The sequence below is a fragment of the Plectrocnemia conspersa genome, unplaced genomic scaffold (assembly GCF_051122295.1).
Source record: "Plectrocnemia conspersa isolate PC_06_02 unplaced genomic scaffold, ASM5112229v1 ptg000004l, whole genome shotgun sequence".
In the NCBI taxonomy this organism is placed as follows: domain Eukaryota; kingdom Metazoa; phylum Arthropoda; class Insecta; order Trichoptera; family Polycentropodidae; genus Plectrocnemia; species Plectrocnemia conspersa.
The window spans coordinates 13601752-13626435 of NW_028277168.1; the positions used below are offsets into that span (position 1 = coordinate 13601752).

The 24684-nt window shown below is 34.0% G+C and overlaps 1 protein-coding gene across 1 annotated transcript in view; it reads left to right on the forward strand.

Annotated features, from left to right (window-relative positions):
* Positions 1-24684, forward strand: part of LOC148235982 (protein O-mannosyl-transferase Tmtc3-like) — a 215101-nt gene that overhangs the window by 169258 nt on the left and 21159 nt on the right. Inside the window, exon 4 of the mRNA XM_088184850.1 lies at positions 22042-22141. Within this exon, the coding sequence (XP_088040976.1) occupies positions 22042-22141 (100 nt within the window). The remainder of the gene's footprint in view (positions 1-22041; positions 22142-24684) is intronic.

Sequence of the window (24684 nt, forward strand, 5' to 3'; positions counted from 1 at the left end):
ATTTATCTGTATCAATACAATAAAACAAACACTACATGCACTATTATAATTTTGCCTATAAACACGAAAAGTTATTTGATTTATTTATATGTTTAATTCATAATAAAATTTGATCAAATCTCACAATCGCATTGAAGCGAATATCTCCCTATATAACAGTGTTCTTAAGTCTCATAATTATCAACGTTCTTAAGTCTCGAAATTGACCCCTGTTTTGTATAGCCTTTTACATTTTAAGATACTCATAACCCTTTTTCATTGTCACGACCTATTTCATACCTGAAATACCTGGGTTCGACTCACTGAGTCTGATTATTATATAATTTTAACTTCGAACCATCATCACAGATTACGTTTTTCTAGATTTTCCTTATCTCACGGATAAATATCGTGATATATAATTAAAATAAAATTGAGCTTAAAATTGCATTGTAACATCTATTGATTTTAAGCTTTCATTTTCGACTCGTGTCTCACTACTTATTTAGTTGTATTTGATCATATATACCTCGTTGCAATGCACTAAATAATTTAAAAAAGAAATTAGTGTCCTATATATATATATGATATATATAATATTTATTCATGTAAATACTTGTCAACAAATATAATTATATTAAATGCATATTTTCCAAATATAAAGCTTTATAAATTTGCACAGATGTGTCAAAATAGTGCTATCACACTGCACGAGCGTGTTGCGTTTGTATCCGTTCTAATAAAAAATATTTTATGATTTTATGATTCTACATTTCTGATCCATATTTTAATTAACTAATGTGTTATAAAAAAAACTACATTTTTAAAAAATTTGTGACCCTCAATATGTTTGAATCATATTGATTTTGAGAAAAATCGGTAGCTTGAAATTGAAAATTAAAATATGTATTAAAATTCCAAGAAAGTAAATGTTTTCCTTCTGAGAAAAATACTCATGAGATCGTATGGAAATGTCACAGAATCTATCTTTTTAGAAAACATTATTTGACATTTATTATTACCGAACGGTAAGCGTTTTCCCGAACCATCTTCACAGTGAATCCAAATCATATTGTGGAGATAAATAAACAGAATCGATTTAACTCTTTAAAGACACCATATAGTGACAGTAAATATCATTGAAAAATTAACTATCTCTAAATCTAAATCTGAATCTAAACATATATTTTTCACAATGTTTCTTTACAATATCGTATGAATAAAAAGGCCTTACTTATATAGAAAAAGTTTAAAAACAACGACAACTAATATAATAGTTTGCCCAATGTGTTATATTTAATGTTAAATAGATCAAAACTTTTGCAAAATGTGAAGTAAACAATATTTATTTAATAATTTTTAAATATAATATATATTTTTTCAATAACAATCGATGTGTTTGACATGGATTGCTCTTTTTGCTTTTTTTAAATTGTTTCTCGCGAGCGTTGATCTCGAAAGCAAAAACCCACATTTATGCACATAAATATAACAAACACGCGCACGCTTCGGTTCTGAACACCACAAGAGTTTCTATAGATTTTTTATCATCATTTTTTTCATTAACGGTGGTGCATAATGAAAATCCGTCCAAATCCCACGATCGCATTGTAGCGAGCCTCTCCCTCTGAAGAGCGGCTCAAATATGCACCGGTGCAGCAAATCGCAATTGCGAACCATGTACCCAAAGTTGAAAACACAAAAATTTACGGTTCGCAAGTACGGGGTGAACCGTTCAATCTGCACGAAATAAAAAAAAATAGGTATATAACTGATGGTTGTGCCATTGTGCGCAATGAAAAGCGTCGCGGAACCACCACGGCGCCGGAACGGACAATTGATACGGACGAAAAAACAGCGACGAGATTTCTAGTTCGCCTTCCGCAAATTAACCCCACTATTGTCTACACATTCATAGCAATTTTTATATTGTGTCGATAGAGAGAATTCTATTGCAGCGATAAAAACGCTTCTAATATTCTTATAATAATATTTCCTGACGTGTAATTATGCGTAATATTGTTTCACTATTATCACCATGTTTCTTTATTTCAAAGTCTCGTGTTCGCTCAGTTTTTCGGTACAAACGCGTGCAAAGTTTCAGTGGCTCTTGAGAGAGAGAGAGAAGACAAACCAGTTTTAGTTCAGGAAATCTACAAATGGACATATAAAAACCAAGGCCTAGTTAAAAAAAGAAGATCTGTTTTCATTGCAATAAAAAAACTCATCATTGAATATATCTGCAAATAATTGCAGGCACGGCATCTAAAAAGAGTCCCTTTTGCCAGTTGAAAAGCTTTCTACGATGTTATCTTAGTTATAAATACTAATAATGATAATAAGTAATCTGAATTACATACCGTGCGATTAAATTAATTAATCTCAGAGCGGCGCGTGAATTATCGTCGATCAATCGCTTGGATAAATCGCTCAAGAGCGCCACGGGCGGCCAAAGTTGGCCAGGCGATAAATTTGTACGGGCCAGAAAGTTGTGCCACACGTGGAAAAGCGGCGCCAGGCTTATCTCGGCCGAGCCTTCCGACAAATCGATTAATAAATAACAGCCGTGTGGCCGCCGGAAAACTGCTAAACGCGGATGCGGCCGTTAAAGTTTATATTCTCTTTCTGTGCGCGCGGATCATTGTGAATTTTTGATGATGATAAGAAATCGGCCGATCGGACCTGAGGCACGTGACGAGAAAATATTATATCCGATGCAAGTATCTCAGGCCAGCGTTAAAATAAGCGAGGTTTTGTATCTTGGGAATTGTGGAAAAAGAGTTATTGTTATTCTCGAAGAACTCATAGTTATTCGTAAAATGATGGGAATGGGAAAATTATATAATGAACAGAAATATCACACTAACTTTAATAATATATATTTTAAAATATATTAACAACTATCTCTTGCCACTAATACTATTCATAATCACGAAATACAGTATCTAACAAAGTTAACATAGTTATTCTTGCGATAACGATTTACATATATTTTACTACACTTGCAATAAAAGTCGTAGGAAATAATATTGTTTTAAAGAAATATCTTTCAACAATTAAATTGAATATATTATCGTTAATATTGAGTCTCACTTAGTCTCTAATTTTCATATTTTACATCTATATTATCTTTCACCTGTAAATAAACAATAAAAGCTGTTGTTACTACATAAATATAATCGTTTGGTGACATATTCAGAAGCAAGCGGGTTTTCTTAAGAAACCAATTAGATGTAGTAATATCATTTTACATAATACACCGGATTTGTTTATAGAATACGCGGAAAATAATTTATAAAGCTATAAATATTTTATTTAAAACGAATCTACCAACACAACTAGAATATTTAAACTCAAATACTGAAAATTTCTATAAAAGTATAAAATACTAATAACTTTAATACGTAAATTTTAGAAAATGTGTATCGTAATAGTCCTGTAAATTTGCTTTTCAATTTTCCTAAAAATCACTAATTATTGTCTTAAATATTTTACTTTGTTCATACATATATCTATTTGTTTTTATATTAATATTTTTTTGGGTTTTGAAGCCTGGTAACAGTTTATTTTATAAACTTATATAAATTACCACATATATAGAAATGTAGATGCCGCTATCAGGCACCAGAGTTCAAATAGCAAGTATTTTAAGTTGGAAAGTTTTCGCTGGAGTGATGAGTTGTATTATTTTCGGCTGTGATTTTGGTAAAGCAGCTGAAATTTTTAAGATGTCTTTTTGTGATGATGCTGGACGATCTACTGGTGTGTATCGTGCTGTGATTCCGTGTCGTCACTAAATCTCTACCTAAAGAGAACCCTCTGTGTCACATATTTTATATTGCTGATTCGAAACAGTTCTGATTAAGATGTTTGCTACACAATTGCATCACATCTTAAACACACTCACTAAATGTTTTTACGCTTTAAAATAGAAACGGTCAATTCGGTCCCTCCGGCGACCGATAATTAAAGGGTAGAAAAACAATAGGACTATGAGCAGAGTAGAATGTATTACTTAGCGCGCATCTTTTCCACACTAAGAGTAGTTTTTTAGTAGTAGCTTTTAGGCAATCTGAACAATATTTCTAATTATTAATGGTATGGCTCGGTTTATTTTTTCGTTTGCTCTCAATGGTCGTAAAATGCCTTCTAAATTAATACAAATTGTACATTAAATTGCCTACTTTTTTTATTAAAATTTAATAAGTTAAAGTATGCTTTTTCGAACGCTAACCTTGTTTTTTAATATTTTACGAATTATTTGACCTTCTGATAAAAACTCGCATAGTATTCACAAAACTCCAATAGTTTTTTTCCAAAAAAAAAACACATAAAAAAATGTTTATATTTCTATTAAGTAGACAGTAATAATAATAATCAAGAATACTTATACTCAAAAAGTTATATGCAGCTTATTGACTATTTTTTTGTTAGGTGTGCCAGAAAAAAATATTTTTCGATTAGCAAGTCATTTAAATTGAAATTATGAACATATTTTGCATCCTCCGTTCTTGTAATAATATATAAATGCATTTTATGTAGAAAGAAAAGATAATTAAAAAACAGTTACTAACAATATATGTGAATAATATTTCATTACTTAACATGCAATTGCTTTAATCTTTGATAAAGAAAAGCCTGCATTTCCGTATTGTAAAATTGCTTTTAAATTACCGAATAAGATTATTGCTCTTATTCGTTCTAAAAAAACCTAGTTTTTCAACAGCTTTTCTGAAAATAAAAACTCGAAAAATTTTGCAATAATCGTAAAAAAGCTTTTTTAATTCGTTTCAGACATGCTTTTCTATATACACCTATAGATTTTCTGTCCAGTATTAATTTCGTAGCAACGTTAACATTTTATTTATTTTTACCATAATATACAAACAGATACAATGCCGTATTATTATATCATATGTATATATACGTATATATATATAAAATTTAATTTAATTCACAGCGTCTTTTGGGAGACGAGTAAAGCGCGCTACCTAATTTTTCAATTATGGCGTTTTCCCTCTCGGTCCTTTTCCTGTTTTAATTATGTCCCTAATGAGTCGCATTTTTCTTTTTTACAAACACTTTTCTTTTTCTTTTTACAATATACACGCTCGACACACTTTGTATATATTATACGTATGTAGATATATAGCGTAATATAATTTAAATAAGTTCCTAGATTTTTTTATTCCGCCCGAGCAAACCGCTACATTTTATGGTGCTTCATGACGCATTTCATATCTCGAACAGCCGGTACATCTTTATGTCACACGGGCGTGTCACCTCAGGCGAAACTTTTTATGATGAACGCTACAGCTCACAGACGTCTCTCTAAGTCGTTCGAAAAGCCCTCATAAGGGCATTGTCCCTTTAAACGCCTGTAAAAACCTGAACTGGTGTCGGGAATGGCCGCAGATAAAAAAGAAACCGGTTAGAGCTCTTCTTTATCTTTGTGCCAAAAGACTGAAGGTTTTCATTGGACGCTAAAGAATTGATTTTACCATAAAAATAACTTGAGTTATTTATAATAGAACAAACATATATTATAATAAATGTGTTTTCAGAATTCAAAAGAAAGTTACTTATTCAAGTTGTACACTATAATTGAATATATACTTACACGTCTGATTTCAATCGTTCGTGTTCGTCGAGGCTTTCGTGTCTCTGCTGTTCGATTATATCTTTCATATCATCGAGTTGTGTACTATATTATTATTTTTATTTCCACTGCTTTTATTGTGCCTGAAGTATTAAAAGACTTAGTTTTGAAGTATTGTGCATTTCCAAATATATGGTAATAGTTTTCTTTGAAAGACGACAACAACTTAAAAGGTCAATGGAACGTTTGTACATATCGACCGCCAAGAAATGTGGCGAATCAATTATCTGAAAAAAACATAAACCTTTTTTCAAATATGAATAATATTTTATGTACTAATCCGAAAAATCGCAATTGTTATATAAATAGTTTATCGTAAATTCAAATCAAGAAATGTATATTGTATTATCCTTTCATCAAGAGCTGGGATAGATACAATAGATAGGCAGAGAAAGAAACACTACACACCAATTTCTCGGAATTGGTGCAAACCGTCGATTTTACTTTTGAGGCTTTCACGGACGCAGTAACTCGATATTGTTAAAGTGGTGGGGGAGGTTGGTTAGGGGCGGCGTCGTCGTCGTTTCGAAATATGGTTCATTGTTTCGCCGTTATGAAACAATGAAAAGCTTTTAGGGCGGCATACCTGTCGCTCTTTCGCCCAGGGACGTCGCTTCGTCTCGCTCTATCATTCGCCCGTTCCACCCTTCCGCCGGCCCTGTGCTCGGTGTCGACTTTCCGACTGTACACTGTTTTGAACCGGAAGAATCGGACAAAGCTTTCCGACTATTTCTGTTATGTGATCTGCGGGTGTTATTGTTAACGTGTATCCCACGGATGAAAAAATGGATATAGACACGTACGAAATGTGTTATATCGATGGTACTCTACTTAGGGTGAAAAACGTATTGAATGATAAAAATAAAGGTTGTATTACATAACATAACATACTATCGTATATGCATATCTGTAATTGTAATTAAATTAATTTACACAACACATTATGATATCGAATGGGCTATAGATTGCAGAAGTTAAAAAAACAATAATGCAATTTATTTTCAGTATTATTTCCCGAAAAAATTTCAAAATTATAAATTTTTTTAATAAGAATTAAATTTATACGAATATTTTTAAATTGTAAACTAGTAAATCTTCTTAATTTGCTTCTGCATTTAGAACAAGTAGTAAAAATTAAGACAGGGATTTAATCAATATAAGTTTTTATGACCGACTCTAGGAATCACGATTAGTTTTGAAGCATTAAGAATGATTCTATTACTAAGTTTTTTTCAAGGATTCATTCGCCGGCTAAATGCCAAAGAGCCAAAGTTTTCTTATAATTGCTATATAAATCATACGATGACATGTTGTCAGTTTTTTTCAAAATACGAAGAAAATTATATGATACAAATAACTTAGAAAATAATCATGCATTAAATATTTTACTCATATTTATGATAATATATCCTATTAGAATTTTTAATAAATTAATTATGTAATAATTATGTACTAGCATGATTTAATAAATGTCATTATCAGCGTTTGTTTATATTTTAATCATCAACAATAATAATTACTTTAAAAGGCTCACTGCCATCGCGAAACTTATACCGATATTTAATAGAAAGCTTGCAATTAACACAAAAAATAAAACCTTAATATATAAATAATGATTTAGAACCATATGGGGTAACGGTTTTGACTAGTAATCTAGAGGCCGCGGGTTCGAGCCACAGCAGCAGACTCGAATTTATTTTATAAAAAAGTGCGCTATTGTTAGAAATAAATACAGTGTTAGTTGCAAAGTGACATCTTTTGAATATAAATTATTATACATATAATAATTTAAAATTAATACTTATGTGTAGGTTTTCATTAGGTCTGATTAACTTACTTAGTTGGTACATATCTTCAACTAAATGAACATAAATTAGCACTAAACTCATTGCGGTTTTTATATTTTTTTTTCCACTTTTTTAGTTTAAATAAGAGGCACTGACGTGTTATTTTATATTTTACTGTAGCTACAATAATAACAAAATTCGAAACACGTAAATGGGTATAAACCAGTAACATGTATTATATATAATAGTACGTTTATACAATAAAATTATCTATAATAGAATTGACATACATAAATATTGACCTAAATTGTTGTCAATGAAAGATTTTATATATACAAAGATGTATACTGTAATAATAAAAAATAAATAATGTATGTTATATCTATTTATTTATAAGTCCAAATTTCTGGAGAAATAAAAAAAAAATATTGTATATAATATATAAATACCCTGATATAAGTGAAAAATTAAAGTTCATTATCCTTTAATATATTAATATTAAACTGACTATATTAGTTAATAATATATTAGTGATTTTAGGAGCATTGAACGCTGGTTAATTGCAACTAGATTTAAAAAAAAATATAATTTTAACAACAACAAGCTAGAAACCAGAAAATCTAATTCCTTGAATTTTTTTCTGCTATGATTCATCTCTTTGTAAACAAAAAAATAATACTTATTTTCAGTTTCACGTAAATAATATTTATTTACAACATTAAGTGGATAATATTATTTTTATTAAGAGACATTTAAGCTACAATTATTAAATTAGTATAAATCAATTAATAGGGAATATTCGTGATTAGAACACAAATATGACAAAATTACATTAAAAAGTAACATAATCTGTACAAAAGAAAGATCCGTATTTATAACAAATCATATCATACGTTTAAAGCGTCAGGTTATATGATAATATGACAATGCATATTCCAATAATATATTTTTTTGTATTCTCTTGCATAATATAATTAAAAGCTAGCTTTCACTAAATTGAGTCGAGTTAATGAAATGTATGCTAGTTCAATGCACTATACTAGTTATTATATTCCTTGTTTGCATTTTAATTTAAAACACCTGAATAATTCATATACAATTTATGATATTAGTAATGTATTCATCACATCACACGTTATAAAATCTATGTATTCCACTTTGTACATCTATATTTAATATATAGGTTTAACGAAGTTTAAATGAGATTTATGACAAAAAATATCACTAAATAATTCATGGTATATTCTAATGAATAATTCAACTTAAATAATTTAATAAATAATTCATAGCGTACGCAAAAATTGAGGTTCGTGATTCGGCCTCACTCTTGACAGATTTTAAATCATATATTAATTTAACGTGCCAATCATTTTTGATAATTAATTCAACGCCGCTTGCTTACGATATCCACACTAATATAAATCAGGAGCAGTCACGTATGCTAATTTTGGTGGTCAAAGATGCATAGTTTTAATTTTTTAACAAACATCAAGATAACTTTGAAGCCTTTGTAGTATTGTACAATATGATGCATCTTTAATCTACTTTTCACAATTCGCATATGCAAAGTTTGTTCTTTAACATATTATCAAATAATGCCTTTCAGAAAATTCTCGCAGTTGAACTCGGTATTTGCAGTTATGTTGGTCAATCTTAATTCAAAATAATATTCGTGCCTCCCCCTATACATATCTGAGCTATTAAATATTTATGCATATATTATTTTTATTATTTAATCTCACCTAAACGTGTATATTACTTTTTTAATATTAATTTATCGCGGCCGTCGCGTGACCAGTTATTTATTTCACGGATGTTTACCGAGATCCCTTCGGATAGCGACGTGTATAAATGATTCGTATGTATTAAGCACACAATGTGTATATACGATGGGGGTCGCACAAAGGCAACCCCTGTACTTCCCACCCCGAAATAAATTACGTCATCGGGTCTAAGAAGCGAATCACTGAAAAGCCTGGCCGAAGTTTGCCGAACTTGGCTTGCAAAAGCCAGATCAGGCCAACACGCAAACCCGCGCCTGGACTATTGACCGGTGCCAAGTTTTCGAACTCGAAATCTTCCCAAGACAAGACCCGTGTTTTTGCATAATAAATTATGCTCTTGAGGTCACATCGGTGAGTTTTAGATCTGGGTTTCGATTGTTGAGAAACTTCCTGCTCAAACTTTTTATTTTCGCTCTCTTTCTTTTTCGCAGTTCAAACATCAATAAAATGCCATATCAAGCAACCCAATTGTAGAAGAAATATATGAACCACGAAGCATCCAATGTGTTTTTAACGATTACTTCAAAAACATAAGAGAGCAGTTATCTTATTGACCTCAATTGAGCGTAATAATACAATTAGTGGAATCTTACATCTTTGACTCAAGTGAGATTAGTAAATTAGTCGTTGAATAATGGTACATTTTTTTTAAATACATATGAGAAGTATATGGCAAAAACATTTAAACTGTCTGATATAAACAAGATATTTTCAAATTGTCATGTTGTTTTATAATTTATATGGATATGTTATTTTTGTATATGTTATAATTAAATTCAGATATGGTACTTTGTGTGTTTCAATCTTTATTTTATGTATATACATTTATCTATTTGATCTTTTATAAATAAAATTTGTTTTTGGTTTTAAAACCACTGATGAATGTATTTTTTGCAATGTTAATTAAATTAAAGACATTTGAACAACTTATAGAATTAAAAAATCATATTAAATAATATATTGCTAACGATAGTTTAACATGGTAACAAATTAAATTATCAGGACTTAAGTCAATTATGGGTCAGGGTCAAAATATATAAAATTGTTAGAATAAAAATAGCATACGTTCAGAATATAAATATAGAACGATCAAAAATAAAATAAAAAACGATCATGTGAATTAAAACAAAATTAACATTTATAAAAAAAAACGCTGCATTTATTGTTTTATAACCGCTGCATTTATTTATATCGCTGCATAAAAAAGGATGTGTCCTTGCCTTATGTCTAAAAATATGTATGCTTTCTTGGAAGCTTTCAAGTATTTTTATGACAATTTTTTTAACAATTTTTCAACTACACTAATCGGTAATTTAAAAATTGAAATAATATAAAAAGATACTGCATTGTGTAGAAATTGGCAGATTGTAAAAATGTATGAGGGCTTTTCACGGAGTTACGCCATAAAATTTTACTTAAATCTCATTTTTTCATTAATCCAAAGTGATTTTTCCAACTTTATCTTGTTTAAAATATTAAAAATGTAATGTAGCAACACCTGTTATTGACAATTTTATCTATGATTTAAGTATAAAATTAAGAGCTTAAAATTCTTTTTTTACTCAACTCTCTGTAATCAATCGGAGTAGTTTGATCAGTTATGGTCTTTCGATTATTCGCGCTTATATTGCAGTTCAATATTTTTAACGACTATCTAGTTTTATGTTTATTAATAATATAAAGAAATCTACAATAATATACTGTATTAATATAATTGCAAACTATACATATATTATATATATTTTTCTCTGAAAAATTAAATCTTCGAGAAACAATAATACCTATAATAACAATAATGCCTATATATTAATTATAAATAATTGCTTGTATTATTTTAGCATTTTACTATATTTTACAACAAACTCCCGCAATATTGGTTTACAGTATATTTATTGAGATATTTTACTTCTTACACGTGCCGACCAAAGCAATCAATACAGATTAAAGCTCTCCAACTCTTTTTCCCAAAAATACTTCAAATTTCTGGTTCAATATTACAAATTATTTGAATTATAGTAAAATTTAAATACAAATAAATATAATAATCGACATATAATATATTATCTTCTGAGTTATACGATAACCATATCTTTCACTGCTAATTCCCCTACACTTCAACACTTAGTGAGCTTCCCTTAAGAAGACGTCAAATAATTTCAGGGTTTATTATATTAATCAAGTATAATCCGACCCTTATGTATACATTAATCATATATAACACAACCCTCGTACGATTCAAATAGTCCGGCAAGAACTGAAAACATTAGCACGCAAACATTCTTAAGCAGCCTAACCGACGCCAAGTTGCACAATTATAAGCAAATATATACAAAGCTTTCAATTACAAAAGCACGAACGAGAATTTTATAAGATAGACTTATCAAAAACCTAAGTTCTACTAAATCTAATAATAATACTTTTTGTCAACGACGACGGTACGTCTCATATCATATACATACAAAGATGTAACGTCGTAGATATACAATAGATATTAAAACATAAGCACGTTCTTTGACAATCCCGTTGCCATTTATTTGCTATAAAAACACATTTCCAAAATACATCAACACGAACATGAGTCTGACTAAGGACAAAGAGACATAAAACCATACTTTTATTTTATTTATTCTTAATTCTTAAATCAATGCCCTGGTTTTGTTTTTAATAATATTTTAAACCAAGGTATGTGTCGTTGAAGGTTTTCCAGGTTTTCTCTTTAATTTAATTTCGTACGATATGTATGCATGAGCGTAGAAAACGTTGGTTTTTCCCATTGGTAAAGTGTTCGCGCGACAGCTCTCTGGTCGCAGGATTATCGCGCAACTGAATATACCCTTGCGGAAAATCCCCAGGAACTCGAGCCACGAATGTGGAGATCTCCACAAAACCGCTGTATGTCCTCTGCCCAACCCCCGTGGTGGTTTTGGTGACCATTCCCCTCAGCAATTAAAATCCTCCATAACGAAAACGGCTGAACCATCTCGTTCTCTCGAAGGAGCTTTATTTAATTGTTGTAACATTTTTTTAATTTCCCCGCAGGTGAAAATTTCACCTCCCGCGTTTGGGGGTGGAAAACCTAAGCCACTATTTGTATTTTTTCGTGCTACCCTTTGCTCGATTTAATGCGCAAATTAAAACAGGATTTCGACCCTTTACTGCTTTCATAATTTAATTTGGGTATTAATTACGGTCGCGTGTAATACTATTCGGTATTAATCGAATGTTGAAGGCGTATTTGTTTTTATTTTATTTATTCAATAGCGAAGCAAACCTTATAAATACCTTGTATCACAAGATCTATTTCTTTTGTACAGCTTTTTACATACATATATTTTTTATCCCTTAATCCCGGAATTGAAAATTTTATCTGGGATTGCAGTCCGCACGCGCAAATGCCTTCTTCGCTGACCTGAATATTTGATTCGATAGTTTCGTATTCCATCGAAAATTGTATATCCGGATAGGTATAGTACCGTATTATAACATTTCAATGAATACGATTAAATTCTAGTTCTCTAGTGTTGTTAATCTAACCTGATTTGTAAGATAGGGAGACCCGTGCAAATATTTACTCAAGAAGAACCTTGGTTAGTAATTCCTTACTAAATACATAGGACTCAATGTTATTCTGTTTTCAGGCAGTAGTCTACACCTTATGAAAATGTTTTATTTTATTTCGTGTATATAATTAAATACAGTATATATAAACATATTGTTCCGACAATTTTACATATATTTATGCATGGCCGAATAAAAGTGTGTTATGGCCGTGCGTGGTTTTTTGTGTAAAAATAACCTGAAGACGCCTCAGCTGTCACGGCGTGTGGTCGTGCGTCAGCAAGGATTCTGAGGATGTAAACTCTGATAATAAAGCATTTCTATGGTTAGAGGCGTTTAATTCCGTCGAGAGACGGTGGTCCTTCGAAAAGAAAAGACGGCCATCTCCAAAGGGGAGAGGTCGCAACATTTGGTCCTACGAGCCGGATGGACCACCAGAGCTTCGCTGAGGAAGCATTCGGGGCAGCAGCTGAGCAACTGCGGGGCATCACAGGGAAGCCGCCGGGTCGAGAAGCTGCGCAGACGGAGGAGAGGACATTTAGGTTAGTGGTTAGCCGTTCCCCACTTGTTATTTCCTAACCTCAAACTTTTCCTTCGAGTCAATATGTCAAAACGCGACATACTGAAGCGTTCTAGGCTGCAGTCGCAGCTTAAGCGATTTGCCGACGCTGTTGAGGGCTGCGTGTCGAGAGGAGACGCGTCGGGTCTTCAAGTACATCTTGATGACGTTGTGGATGTCTTAAGGACCTTTAGGCAGGTCCAGGAGGACATCGAATACACCATAGGTAAGGTGGATGATGAAGCTACCTCGGCGTTCGAAAGGGATTATTACAAAACCATTTACGCCGCGAAAGAGTTAATAGTGCGATATGCACGGGGGCAACCCCCCCTCCCAACAGTCGCGCCGCCTACTAATGTCTCATTACCTGCCCTTCGGTTGCCTTCATTTGAAGGTAACTACAAAGATTGGCCGCATTTCTCTAGCCTTTTTCTAAATATTGTTTGCCGAAAGGCAAACATATCAGATGAAGAGAAGGTCCACTATTTGTTGACTTCGGTCAAGGGAGAAGCCGCTGAGGTCCTTCGCGGTATAGAGTCCGCAGGTCAGTCATTTGACCTCGCATGGGAGTTGTTGCGATCACGGTTCGACAACCCGAAAATTTTGGCCACTGAGCACTGGAGAGCACTGCTCAGTATTTCGACGGTTAGCGCCAGCTCCCATGTGGGGTTAAGGAAGCTGATCGATGCGGCTACGTTGCACGTAAGAGCACTGGAAGGTCTTGGGCTGCCAGTGCAGCATTGGGATTTTGTCCTAGTGCAGATCATCGTGTCAAAATTGGCAGTGGTGCTGGCCCGCGAATGGGAAGCGACAGCACTAACAATCAAATTGACAACGTTCGAGGCGTTGTTAACATTCCTAAAAACGAAACATCAAGTGTTGGAAAACACAATTATCCCGACTCAGGTTCCTATTAAGGAGCCTAAAGTTGTTCACCAAGTGAGCCATCAGCCGTTGCGCGAGGTATGTCCTCAGTGCAAGGGGACTCACAAGCTGGGTGAGTGCCCCAGTTTCAAACAATTGCATGTCCATAAAAGGTGGGTCATCGTGAAACGAAACGCACTATGTTTTAATTGCCTGCGGAAAGGTCATAGTGCTGGTAATTGCAGGGGCAGTTGCTGCTCAGTGTGTGCAAAAAGGCATCACTTTTTTCTCCATGAAGATAGGGATCGAGCAGAAGCTCCAAAAGCGACAATGTCCGCTGTAATGGCCTGCCGGCCAGGTCAAACCGGTAAGGTAGTATCGCAAATAGCTTTACTTTCGACGGTAAAATTATCCATCCGGGGTCGAAATGATTCCACGCAAGTCTGCCGTGCCCTTCTTGACACTGGCGCTGAGACGAACCTTGTATCATGTGCACTGGTTGACAGGCTGGGTTTGAACATCCGCAAATCTAGCGCCAACATAGTGGGTGTAGCGGAGTCTGTGGCTGCTAGTCAAGGCTCTGTAAAGCTAAAAATAGCCTCGAGGAAAGAAAAGCAGTGGTCGGTAATTGACGCTATGGTCATGCCGAAATTGACTGCAAAAATTCCAAGCATGGCCATCAGCAATGTACGTAGGGCCATCCCTAGATATATCCAACTGGCAGACAATGAATTTGACTTGCCGGGAGAGGTGGATGTCATCCTTAACGCAAGTTGGTTCTTTGAATCAATGCGCAATGGGCGCAAAAGAATCAAACTTGAGAATGGGTCAGTAGTAATTCTGGCAAATTCCACATTTGGGTGGATAGTGTCGGGTAGCATCTTAGCACCGGCCGCTAAAGATCCTGCCTGCAATCTTAGCTTGGTGCAGATGGACAGGCAGTTAAAAAAGTTCTGGGAGCTCGAAGAGGTCAGTAATGACCTAAGAGCTAGTCACAGCGACAAGTGCGAGGAAGAATTCAAGGCTTCAACAAGTCGTACAACGGAAGGTAGATTTGTTGTACGCCTTCCATTCAAAACTGATGACCGCACTTTGGATGTATCATACGAGCCAGCGCTTAAGCGGTTCTTTGCTTTAGAGAGAAAGCTGGCGAAGTCTATAAAGATTCGGGATGAGTATACTGACTTTATTAAAGAGTATATCTCTCTTGGTCACATGTCTGAGCTTCCCACCGATCCGTCCATAAGGGACGAGGGTTACTACATTCCACACCATGCTGTGATAAAGGAAAGTAGCCTCACAACCAAGCTCCGAGTGGTTTTCGATGCATCGTTCAAGTCCAGCAACGGTGCCTCGCTCAATGATCTACTGATGGTTGGTCCAAAACTACAGCGGGATATTTTTGTCGTGTTGATTCGTTTTCGTCGGTTCACGTATGTCATTACGGCTGACATAGAGAAAATGTACCGGCAGGTTCAGGTTCACGCCTCCCATAGGAGATTTCAAAAAATCTTGTGGCGATCTGACCCACGGGACGACGTAAAATCGTTCCAGCTGAACACAGTAACGTACGGGACAGCTCCAGCTTCATTTTTGTCGGTGCGTTGCCTGCATCAACTTGCAGCCGAGGCAGAGTCTGATTTTCCTGCAGCCTCTGCAGTCATAAAAAATGATTTTTATGTTGATGACCTGCTCACCGGAGCAGATTCCATTGTGGCCCTTAAGGCATTACGGTCTCAAATTGACGTCATATTGAGAAAGGGTTGTTTAACCCTGAGAAAATGGCTGTCAAACGAGCCGAGGGTGATAAGCGATCTCAAGGAGGACGCAAAGGGACAGATCTCTCACCATATCATTGAGACGAATGAGTCAACGACACTGGGAATGGGCTGGGAAACGAGAACAGATAGGTTCTTTTTTATGGCAGCGTTCCCGGAGACACTCCCAGTGACCAAAAGGGAGATCCTCAAGTCGATCGCACAAATTTTTGATCCACTGGGTCTCGTCGGTCTCGTTGTTGTAATATTAAAAATATACATGCAGCAGTTGTGGAAGGAGAAGCTTGGCTGGGATTATAAAATCCCCAGCTCTTTATTCAGCTCCTGGCAATTGTTGTACGGGGGTTTAAATGGCCTAAAGGCAATAGTTGCCCCACGCCATAGGTTTGCGCAGTGTCAGTCTACCATCAAATTGGTCGGATTCTGCGATGTGTCCACCAAAGCATATCGGAACCGATCAATGGCGAAGGGCTATGTGTGTGTCTTTGTGTGTTTTGCGACAAAGGCAGTGCACCTGGAGGTTATCACGGGACTCACTACAAATGAGTTCATGAACACCTTGAGACGATTTATCGCGAGGAGGGGCAAACCTGCCGAGTTGCACTCCGATAATGCCACGAACTTTGTAGGAGCCTCTCGTCAGCTAGGAAGGCTTATGAGATCTGCCGACTTCAAGGAAGTTCCGGCTTCGTTAGCTGAACAAGGGATTAAATGGAGATTCATACCACCACGGTCACCGCATTTTGGCGGTCTGTGGGAAGCGGCTGTCAAATCAGCCAAGCGACATCTGGTAAGGGTAGTGGGAAACGCGTCCTTAACATATGAGGCCTTCAGTACCGTCGTTGCGCAGATCGAGTCAGTATTAAATTCGCGTCCGCTCACTCCAAGTTCCAATGATCCAAATGACCTCATTCCATTGACTCCTGGTCATTTCCTTATCGGCGAGCCACTAACTGCTTGTCCCCAGGAAAACGTGCACGACGTGCCGGAGTCACGGCTGTCTCAGTACAGACGTTTACAGCAGCTGGTGCAGCACTTCTGGGCCAGGTGGTCCAAGGAGTATGTGACATTGATGCAGCAGCGCAGCTTCAGATCGGGTTCCTCCAATCCTGACATTGGCGACATGGTGTTGTTGAGGGAGGACAATCTGCCTCCTCTTCAATGGCAACTTGGACGGGTGATCGGGTTGCAGCCAGGAGAAGATGGAGTTGTACGCGTTGTCTCGGTAAAAACGCCTAGCGGCATCACCAAACGTGCAGTCAGCAGGCTAGCACTTTTACCAGTGGAGCAGCAACAGGACACAGTGTAATAAAACAAATGTGCGTAAACATCGCTCAGGCGATGAAATTAGAAGATAGTGAGTAAGCAAGTATCGTTTCAAAATAAGATACAAAGCTACTTGAAGTGTAGGGAGGAAAAAATGTTCCAAACATAAGTTTTTGCAATGTTCATATGTTACGATGTTTGTACGTGTTATCTGTTCTGTATACTTGTGTATTATAATTTTTGTTGTGTATACTTTGATATTGTTTTTCAGTTGGGAATACTCATGTGTTATAATTTCTGCGCCTATGTGGCAGAGTGAGTTAATATAATTGCGTTCAGCCAACTGTTTTTCAATAAGTTTGTTCAACTAGTGTTTTGAAAGAACAATACTTCTCCCTTGTTCAAAGTATGTACGTTCCTTCAAGGGGGGAGAATGTTCCGACAATTTTACATATATTTATGCATGGCCGAATAAAAGTGTGTTATGGCCGTGCGTGGTTTTTTGTGTAAAAATAACCTGAAGACGCCTCAGCTGTCACGGCGTGTGGTCGTGCGTCAGCAAGGATTCTGAGGATGTAAACTCTGATAATAAAGCATTTCTATGGTTAGAGGCGTTTAATTCCGTCGAGAGACGGTGGTCCTTCGAAAAGAAAAGACGGCCATCTCCAAAGGGGAGAGGTCGCAACACATATAATTTTATTTCTCTCACCAAAACGTAAATCTTTATCTATCTAATCGACAAAAATTAAAAGATACTACAAATAGTTAAATTCTAAATGGTTATTCAATAGCTCTTAAAGACGCATACAAATACAAAATAATAAATTGAAAACATTTAAAGTATGAGTTATCTGCGGTTTTTTTGGTAGATCTGCCAGAGACACATTTAGATATTTTAGAAATTTATTTATTTTACTTATTACATTTTACATTAGTCATTATGGGTCAGTATATTTACAATAGCATAAAATACTGATATTTAAAATATTCTCTGGTATTGAAAGTCATATATTCCAGTTGCGATTAGCCAATACATTTCGAGGACGTTGCTAATCCGACCACGTCCTTGCTTGTAAGATCTAGATTCTAGAGATTCAACCACGAGCAAATATTTGCCAAAGCACCTAGGTCAGCGTCACTTTTCACCGCATGGCTCCCCGTGGAGCAAAGACACAGAGAGCAAACACCCCAGATCTGGTCAACTTGGTCTCGGTCACGGGCAGAAGTAATTACCAAGGAAATACGTCGTGACGGTCGTAGAAAACGTAGGTGTCGTCTTCTTTCCTCTTTCTCTCGTGCCGATGGCTCCATTATTAGTCTTTTCCAGTTATTACACGGCGTGAAATCACCTTTGCCCCCGAACGGTAATAATACACGTTCACAAAAGAAGCAGAAAAAAGAACCCTACGTTTTCGCTTTAACAAAGAAAATTGCTCGCGGCTTTATATGTACATGTGTATGTGTACATATATATATCTTTTCTACTACACCCACTCTTCATTTTCGCTGGCCACGACCGCAATATATTCACGCAAACTATTTCATTCGCTAGATACGTGTACGTCTATATTGTGATTAATTAATATATAAAAATATATACGATATATCGATAAAGAGACCGTGCTTAACATATTTTCATGTTATAAATGTGTTTTTACTGATTCTGTATCTAACATTTTGGATAATGAATAAAAACGATTTTACTTATTACCAATCCTATTTATAAAAAAATGTTTATTGTTGATGTTTCAAATACGTAACATATTTTAAGTTATTTTTTTAAATTGCATATTCTTAAACAAGATTGTATTTATTTGCATATTGTCTAAGATTCTGTGTTACAGAACGATTAATTCCAAAACGCTTATTTTTAAATTTGTTTCCATGACTTCTTACAACAAAGCCCCATATTTTCTCATTCTTTTTTTTCATAGCATTATACATGCATAGGTGTAGGTCCAATGTTTTTTTTAATACAGAAATATATTTATATAATCCAGATATAAAATTCTATGTGTATTTCCTTTAACCTTTTATTAGAAAGATTTAACTAGATGTTTATTTTAATATGAACGGTACTATAAAACTTTGAAATGCCGCTTCTTTCAATATATTTTCGAAATTATTATATATAAAAAAAATATAACATCTAAACACATTTTATTTTGGTTGATACCCAGAAAATAAATATCAAAAATAGCTTCTAAAATTGTATGTAATCATATGTTTAACAATTACTACTTTTGAGGTTTATTGTATTTTTAATGTACATAATTTGAGCTACAAATGTAATATAATAATACGTTTCTTGATATAATACATATATGTCAATATAAAAATGTGGTGGCACTTCTAGTGGCGTCGATTCTCTATGGCGCAAGTCTTCTGGAGGCCTGGCTTACGTAGCACAGCTAGGTGTTTCAGTCTCTAGAGTTGCAGTTTTCTGAAGTTGGTCCTGATCGACCAAGAGTGGAACTCCATAAGTAAGCCCTCTGCTGTGCTGAGATCTTATATGGGTTCAATTGGTTAAGGTCGGATCTACAGCGGTAGACCTAATATCTGTAATGGCTCATTGGAAGGCTTCTAGCCGTCAGATGCCCGGCAGTGGACCCTACTTTTCCATCTGTCCTCGGAGATTTGAATGACCTTTCAAGTTTTGATGCCGAAGGGGTGTGACGTTAAAGACAAAAATAGACGCCTGAAAAGCTGGTTACAGTATGTTATTATAAAAATATAATATTTACTACATATATATATATATATGAAAATGTAGCTGCTTTTATCGAGTGGTTGAGTATAAATATCTGGTCTTATAAGTCGAAGAGTCTTCGCTGAAGTTTTGGCTTTTTAATTTGTCGTGATGTGATCTTGTGATGATGCTGGACTATCCGCTGATGTGCCTTGTACTGGGACTCCTTGGGATTGAGTCTCGGGAGCGTTCTACTTAGTCTGCTTCTCTCTTCTTCTGTACCTACCTGTGTCTCTATGTGACCAAGTATCACATATTTTATATTGCTGGTGGGAAACCGCTCTGGCGACAACCATGAAAAATGTTTACGCTTTAAGTGAAACTGCCAGGTGGCAACTTTCAGTGATCTTTAACAAAGAGCATAAATAACAATAATCCATTTGCGCAATGTAAAACGCATTGTCTACGCGCACCCTTTTCTAAAAAAAGCGTAGTTTTTTTCCGGGTGCTCACGGGTGATTAACGACACGATGATCCGTGACAATTACGTGGCACTCTTTTTCTGACCTCATTTCCATTTTTTAAACTTTACTTCTAAGACAAACTGGTACTTATTTTCATTTGTTTGAAGTAGTTGTTAGAATGACTTCTAAATTAACTATGCAGGGGTTGGATGGAAAGATACCTCTATTATCTTACTGTGCTAATAGAATTTCGTTCATGTGACACACGTGCCCTCCAAAATACTACACAATAGTTTTGCTTTTATCCCGTGCTATAACGAGTGCGCGTCCTCGCTCTTTGGTCGGGAGCGGAACAATAAGATAGTAGCGCAATGAACGCTGCTCACGTCAAAGCATTATACAGTATAACAATAATGAATGTAGGTTATACATTCTACACGATAGTTGAACCTTACAAATATTTTATTTTAAATCTCGCTAGTTTGTATTTATGTTACTGATGTTTTGTTATTTGCTATGCTTTGAATGTTGGTAAAATGTATGTATAATAACTGATACACTTTCAAGATTCTGATTTTTTACTACATCTGCGTTAAATCTATAATTAACACTAATTCTGCATCCACTTATAATATTAACATGTTTATTCGTTTTTTGTGTTTTTTTGCCTTTTAAATAGAATGTAATTAGAAAATTGTCGTTTAAGCATAGCTTATAAAGTAAAAAATACTTTTAGTTGATTTCTCAACAATGGCGATCAAGGGCTTTAATCCGAATATTAAAATAATATGTTCTATATGTTATTTAAATATTAGTCCAACTTCGTAATGTATCTTATCATAAATACATTGGAATATTTCTTAAATATTTTTATTAATTTTATTTATATTAAATATTTTTATTTATTTTAAAATATTTTTTAAATATTTTTATTACAGTATTAATTCCCCAACTACAGCCAAGTTGTGCCTTTTTGTCAAATTTATTTTTTTATTTTATATTATTTATAACAGCCATGGCCATAACAAATATTATTTAGTAAACGAAATAAGGAAGAAAAAAATACCCTTTAATTACCGAAATTAAAAAAAAATTCACATTTTTCAGTTAATATTTTGCGGATGATAACTTTCTCAATATTGGTATTACTTGGTATTGAATTTATTTTTCCTTTAAAACAGTACGAAAATATTTAATTATAAGTCTGTCTTTTGTAATTTATTATGGTAATATTTTTTGAGTATTTCGAATTGTAATCTTTTCGGCAGAATAAATTATTAAAATTTAACCTTTTAAAATATACGGTTTTGATGTTTTATTATTACATAGAATTGTATGTGTATGAGCCTGTGTTTATTATTTACCCTATATTTTTCAGTTCATTATAAATGTACGAGGATATTCAAATAATTTATTATTTACTATTTGCTTTTCGAACAGTTGCAAATAGTGAATATTTAGAGACCCTATGCACGATGCTATCATTGGTTATATCACAGTTCAATATGTTTTTTAATATTTATATAGCTACAAAATCTAGATACAGTTTTAAACAAGTAATTTTTATAAAACTTAAAGTAATTATTATTGCCTACGTGATACCCAAATATGTTTTTCGACTAAATAAATAATGCAAATGTATTTTTTTTCTCAGGTGACTGGAGTAGTTGGACGCGCCGAGATGCTTTCTTCAGTTTTCTTCTTAGCAGCTTTAATATCTTATTCAAAAGCAGCTAAAAAGAGAAGAGTTACAAGTGAGTTAAACTTACAATTAACCTTAAAATTAATAGTTTACTAATAATTTACAAAAAAAAGAGGTAAAAATAATTAATTGAATAAATAATTAATATATAATAAAAAAAAAACACAAAATTACGATTTTTATAACAATAAACGAATTTGGCCTACTATATTATATTAGAATAATAATAAAATACTACCTAAAATGACTCGCAGTTTTCGAAGTGCTTTCTCATATTTGCACGCAGATGTGACTACAGATTCGAGATAATTTTGTAGGAAATAAGAATGTGCAGTATTTTGTTTATCTTTAATGTTTCATACCCTTACTATTTTATAAAATATGCATATTAAAAAAAAATACAAGGCTCTTTGCGTCTTAAATTTTTTAAAATAGCTAAGAACAAATCTTAGCATCCTGAAAGCTTTACTGCATATATATAAACATATATTCTATATGCTGATGTAATCTGTAATGAGCTTGAATATAATCACCTATTTTTTTTGCAAAAAAAGTGCGATGAAACTCATTTGATTAAAACTAAGTGATGTTTTATACTTTGCTTATGTTACAGAATTACATATTTGAACTCCATTGAATGTATTTTTTAATATTAATAAAATGTCTTTCTTGATATCATCAATGAACAATAAAACTAATAACTTAGTATGTACATATAATCTTCTAGTCCTTTACTTATGTTATATATGATCTAATACAAAATAAAACTGAGAATTGGAAAAGAAAGAAACAATTCCCCTCGGACCGACATGCTTTGCGCATAAAACACCCCCAGCCGATGAAAATCTCCACCCAGAGTGCCGAGGGTAACACTACCTATGATTTCAGTGGGTCACGTCCACTCCTAGTTAACTCCTCGATTTGCTCATTCTCTCAAGAGGACCCTTCGCTCTCTCACTCTCGACGTTCTTCGTGCGCCATTCAAGCCGTTCCCCGCTCCCTCCTGTGGGATTGATCAGCCGGGAAGAATAACAATGTGGCGCTTTTCTCGTCGTCGTTTCATTTTTACGCGTTATCATACTTGATATAAAACATTTTTGTATTCATATTACATACAAATATACTGCGTTAAACCTCTATGTTATTCATCGGAGTTGAATTCAATGTATAAATTCGTATAGTATTAACAGACTTATTGAATTTGTGAATTACGCCTCTATGGTACATTGTATGAATTAAAATTTGTTTCTAAAAAATTACTTGATTAAAAATAGTAATCCTAGCTTCAATATTTTATTTTATAGACAATAGATTTTTTTAGCTAAATTGTAAATTAACTAATTTATACTTAATTCCAACGATAAATCTACGTTATTAGGACAAAAACTTGACCAGAACGTCATAAAGTTGCACAATGAAGGCAAAAATGAATTATAAATCTGTTATTGGGCGCACTTAAAAGTTGATTGCACCCTGAAAATCAACTCGTAAAGCCACATGCGGGATATTATATTAAAAATAATAATACGAGAAGGCGCCAAACCGAGCCAGGGGAGACGTAATAAAGTGGGCAAACAGAGCGAGCGCCAATATTGGAAGTGTTTGTATGGGCGAATACTAACAAATTAAGGCATTTCGGACCGTAATTTGGCACACGAGGGAAGAAAATTAGACAGAGAGCCTTATCGAGATAAGCCCCGGGTCGGCTTTCTGGCCGAGAGAAAGAGAAAAGATTTCCTCTTTACTCTGGCAATGATTGAAATATATTCAAAGGTATTTATTTATACGCGAAAACGCGAGCGTGTACGAATCGATTACAATAAAAGGTTGAAAAAGCTCTCGGGGAGATTACGCGCCTGTTTTCGGATCCATTTTCGCTTAATGCTCGTACACACTGCGATAATGGAATATACGTTTCTGTGTGTATGTGTGTTTGTAAGGACCTGTGGACGAACGAGAGCAACAAAAGAAAAAATATAATAAATCTTTTAGGAAATTCGCTTCGAAAGCATGCGACGGAAATTTATATGCGCAGAGTGTGTGCTATTTTATTATGTATGTTTAGATGAGAAGGTGACGATAATAATTATTTCCATTTGATCGTTTCAAAAATAACTAATAATATTAATACAAAAAAATATTAAATTTTGGATTTCCCTAGACTTAGAACATCCTTTTATTCATCTTTAACATAGAATGCTTTGGTGAGACTATTTTTTTTTTATTCCAACACCTTAGAATTATTGCACTTGCTCTTATTTTAGCACCTAACGCATTAGTTTTTAACAGTCTAGTATTCTACAATAGTATTCGCCTTCAGTAAACTTAATTAATTTGATATATCGAAAATCGACTACCAAAACAATATTTTTCTCTAATTTTTCAACAAATGACACGACTTTTCGACATTTTCTTCTTTTTCCGTACATTTTTTTTTTTAAATATTTTTAATAAAATGTCATTTTAGTTCTATGCATATATACGTACATATATATAATATAAATACACAAAAAGTAATTAATATATATTTCATATAAAATATGATCGTACAAATAACATTTTTAAACTTTTATGGCAACCATTTGCCAAACGGAT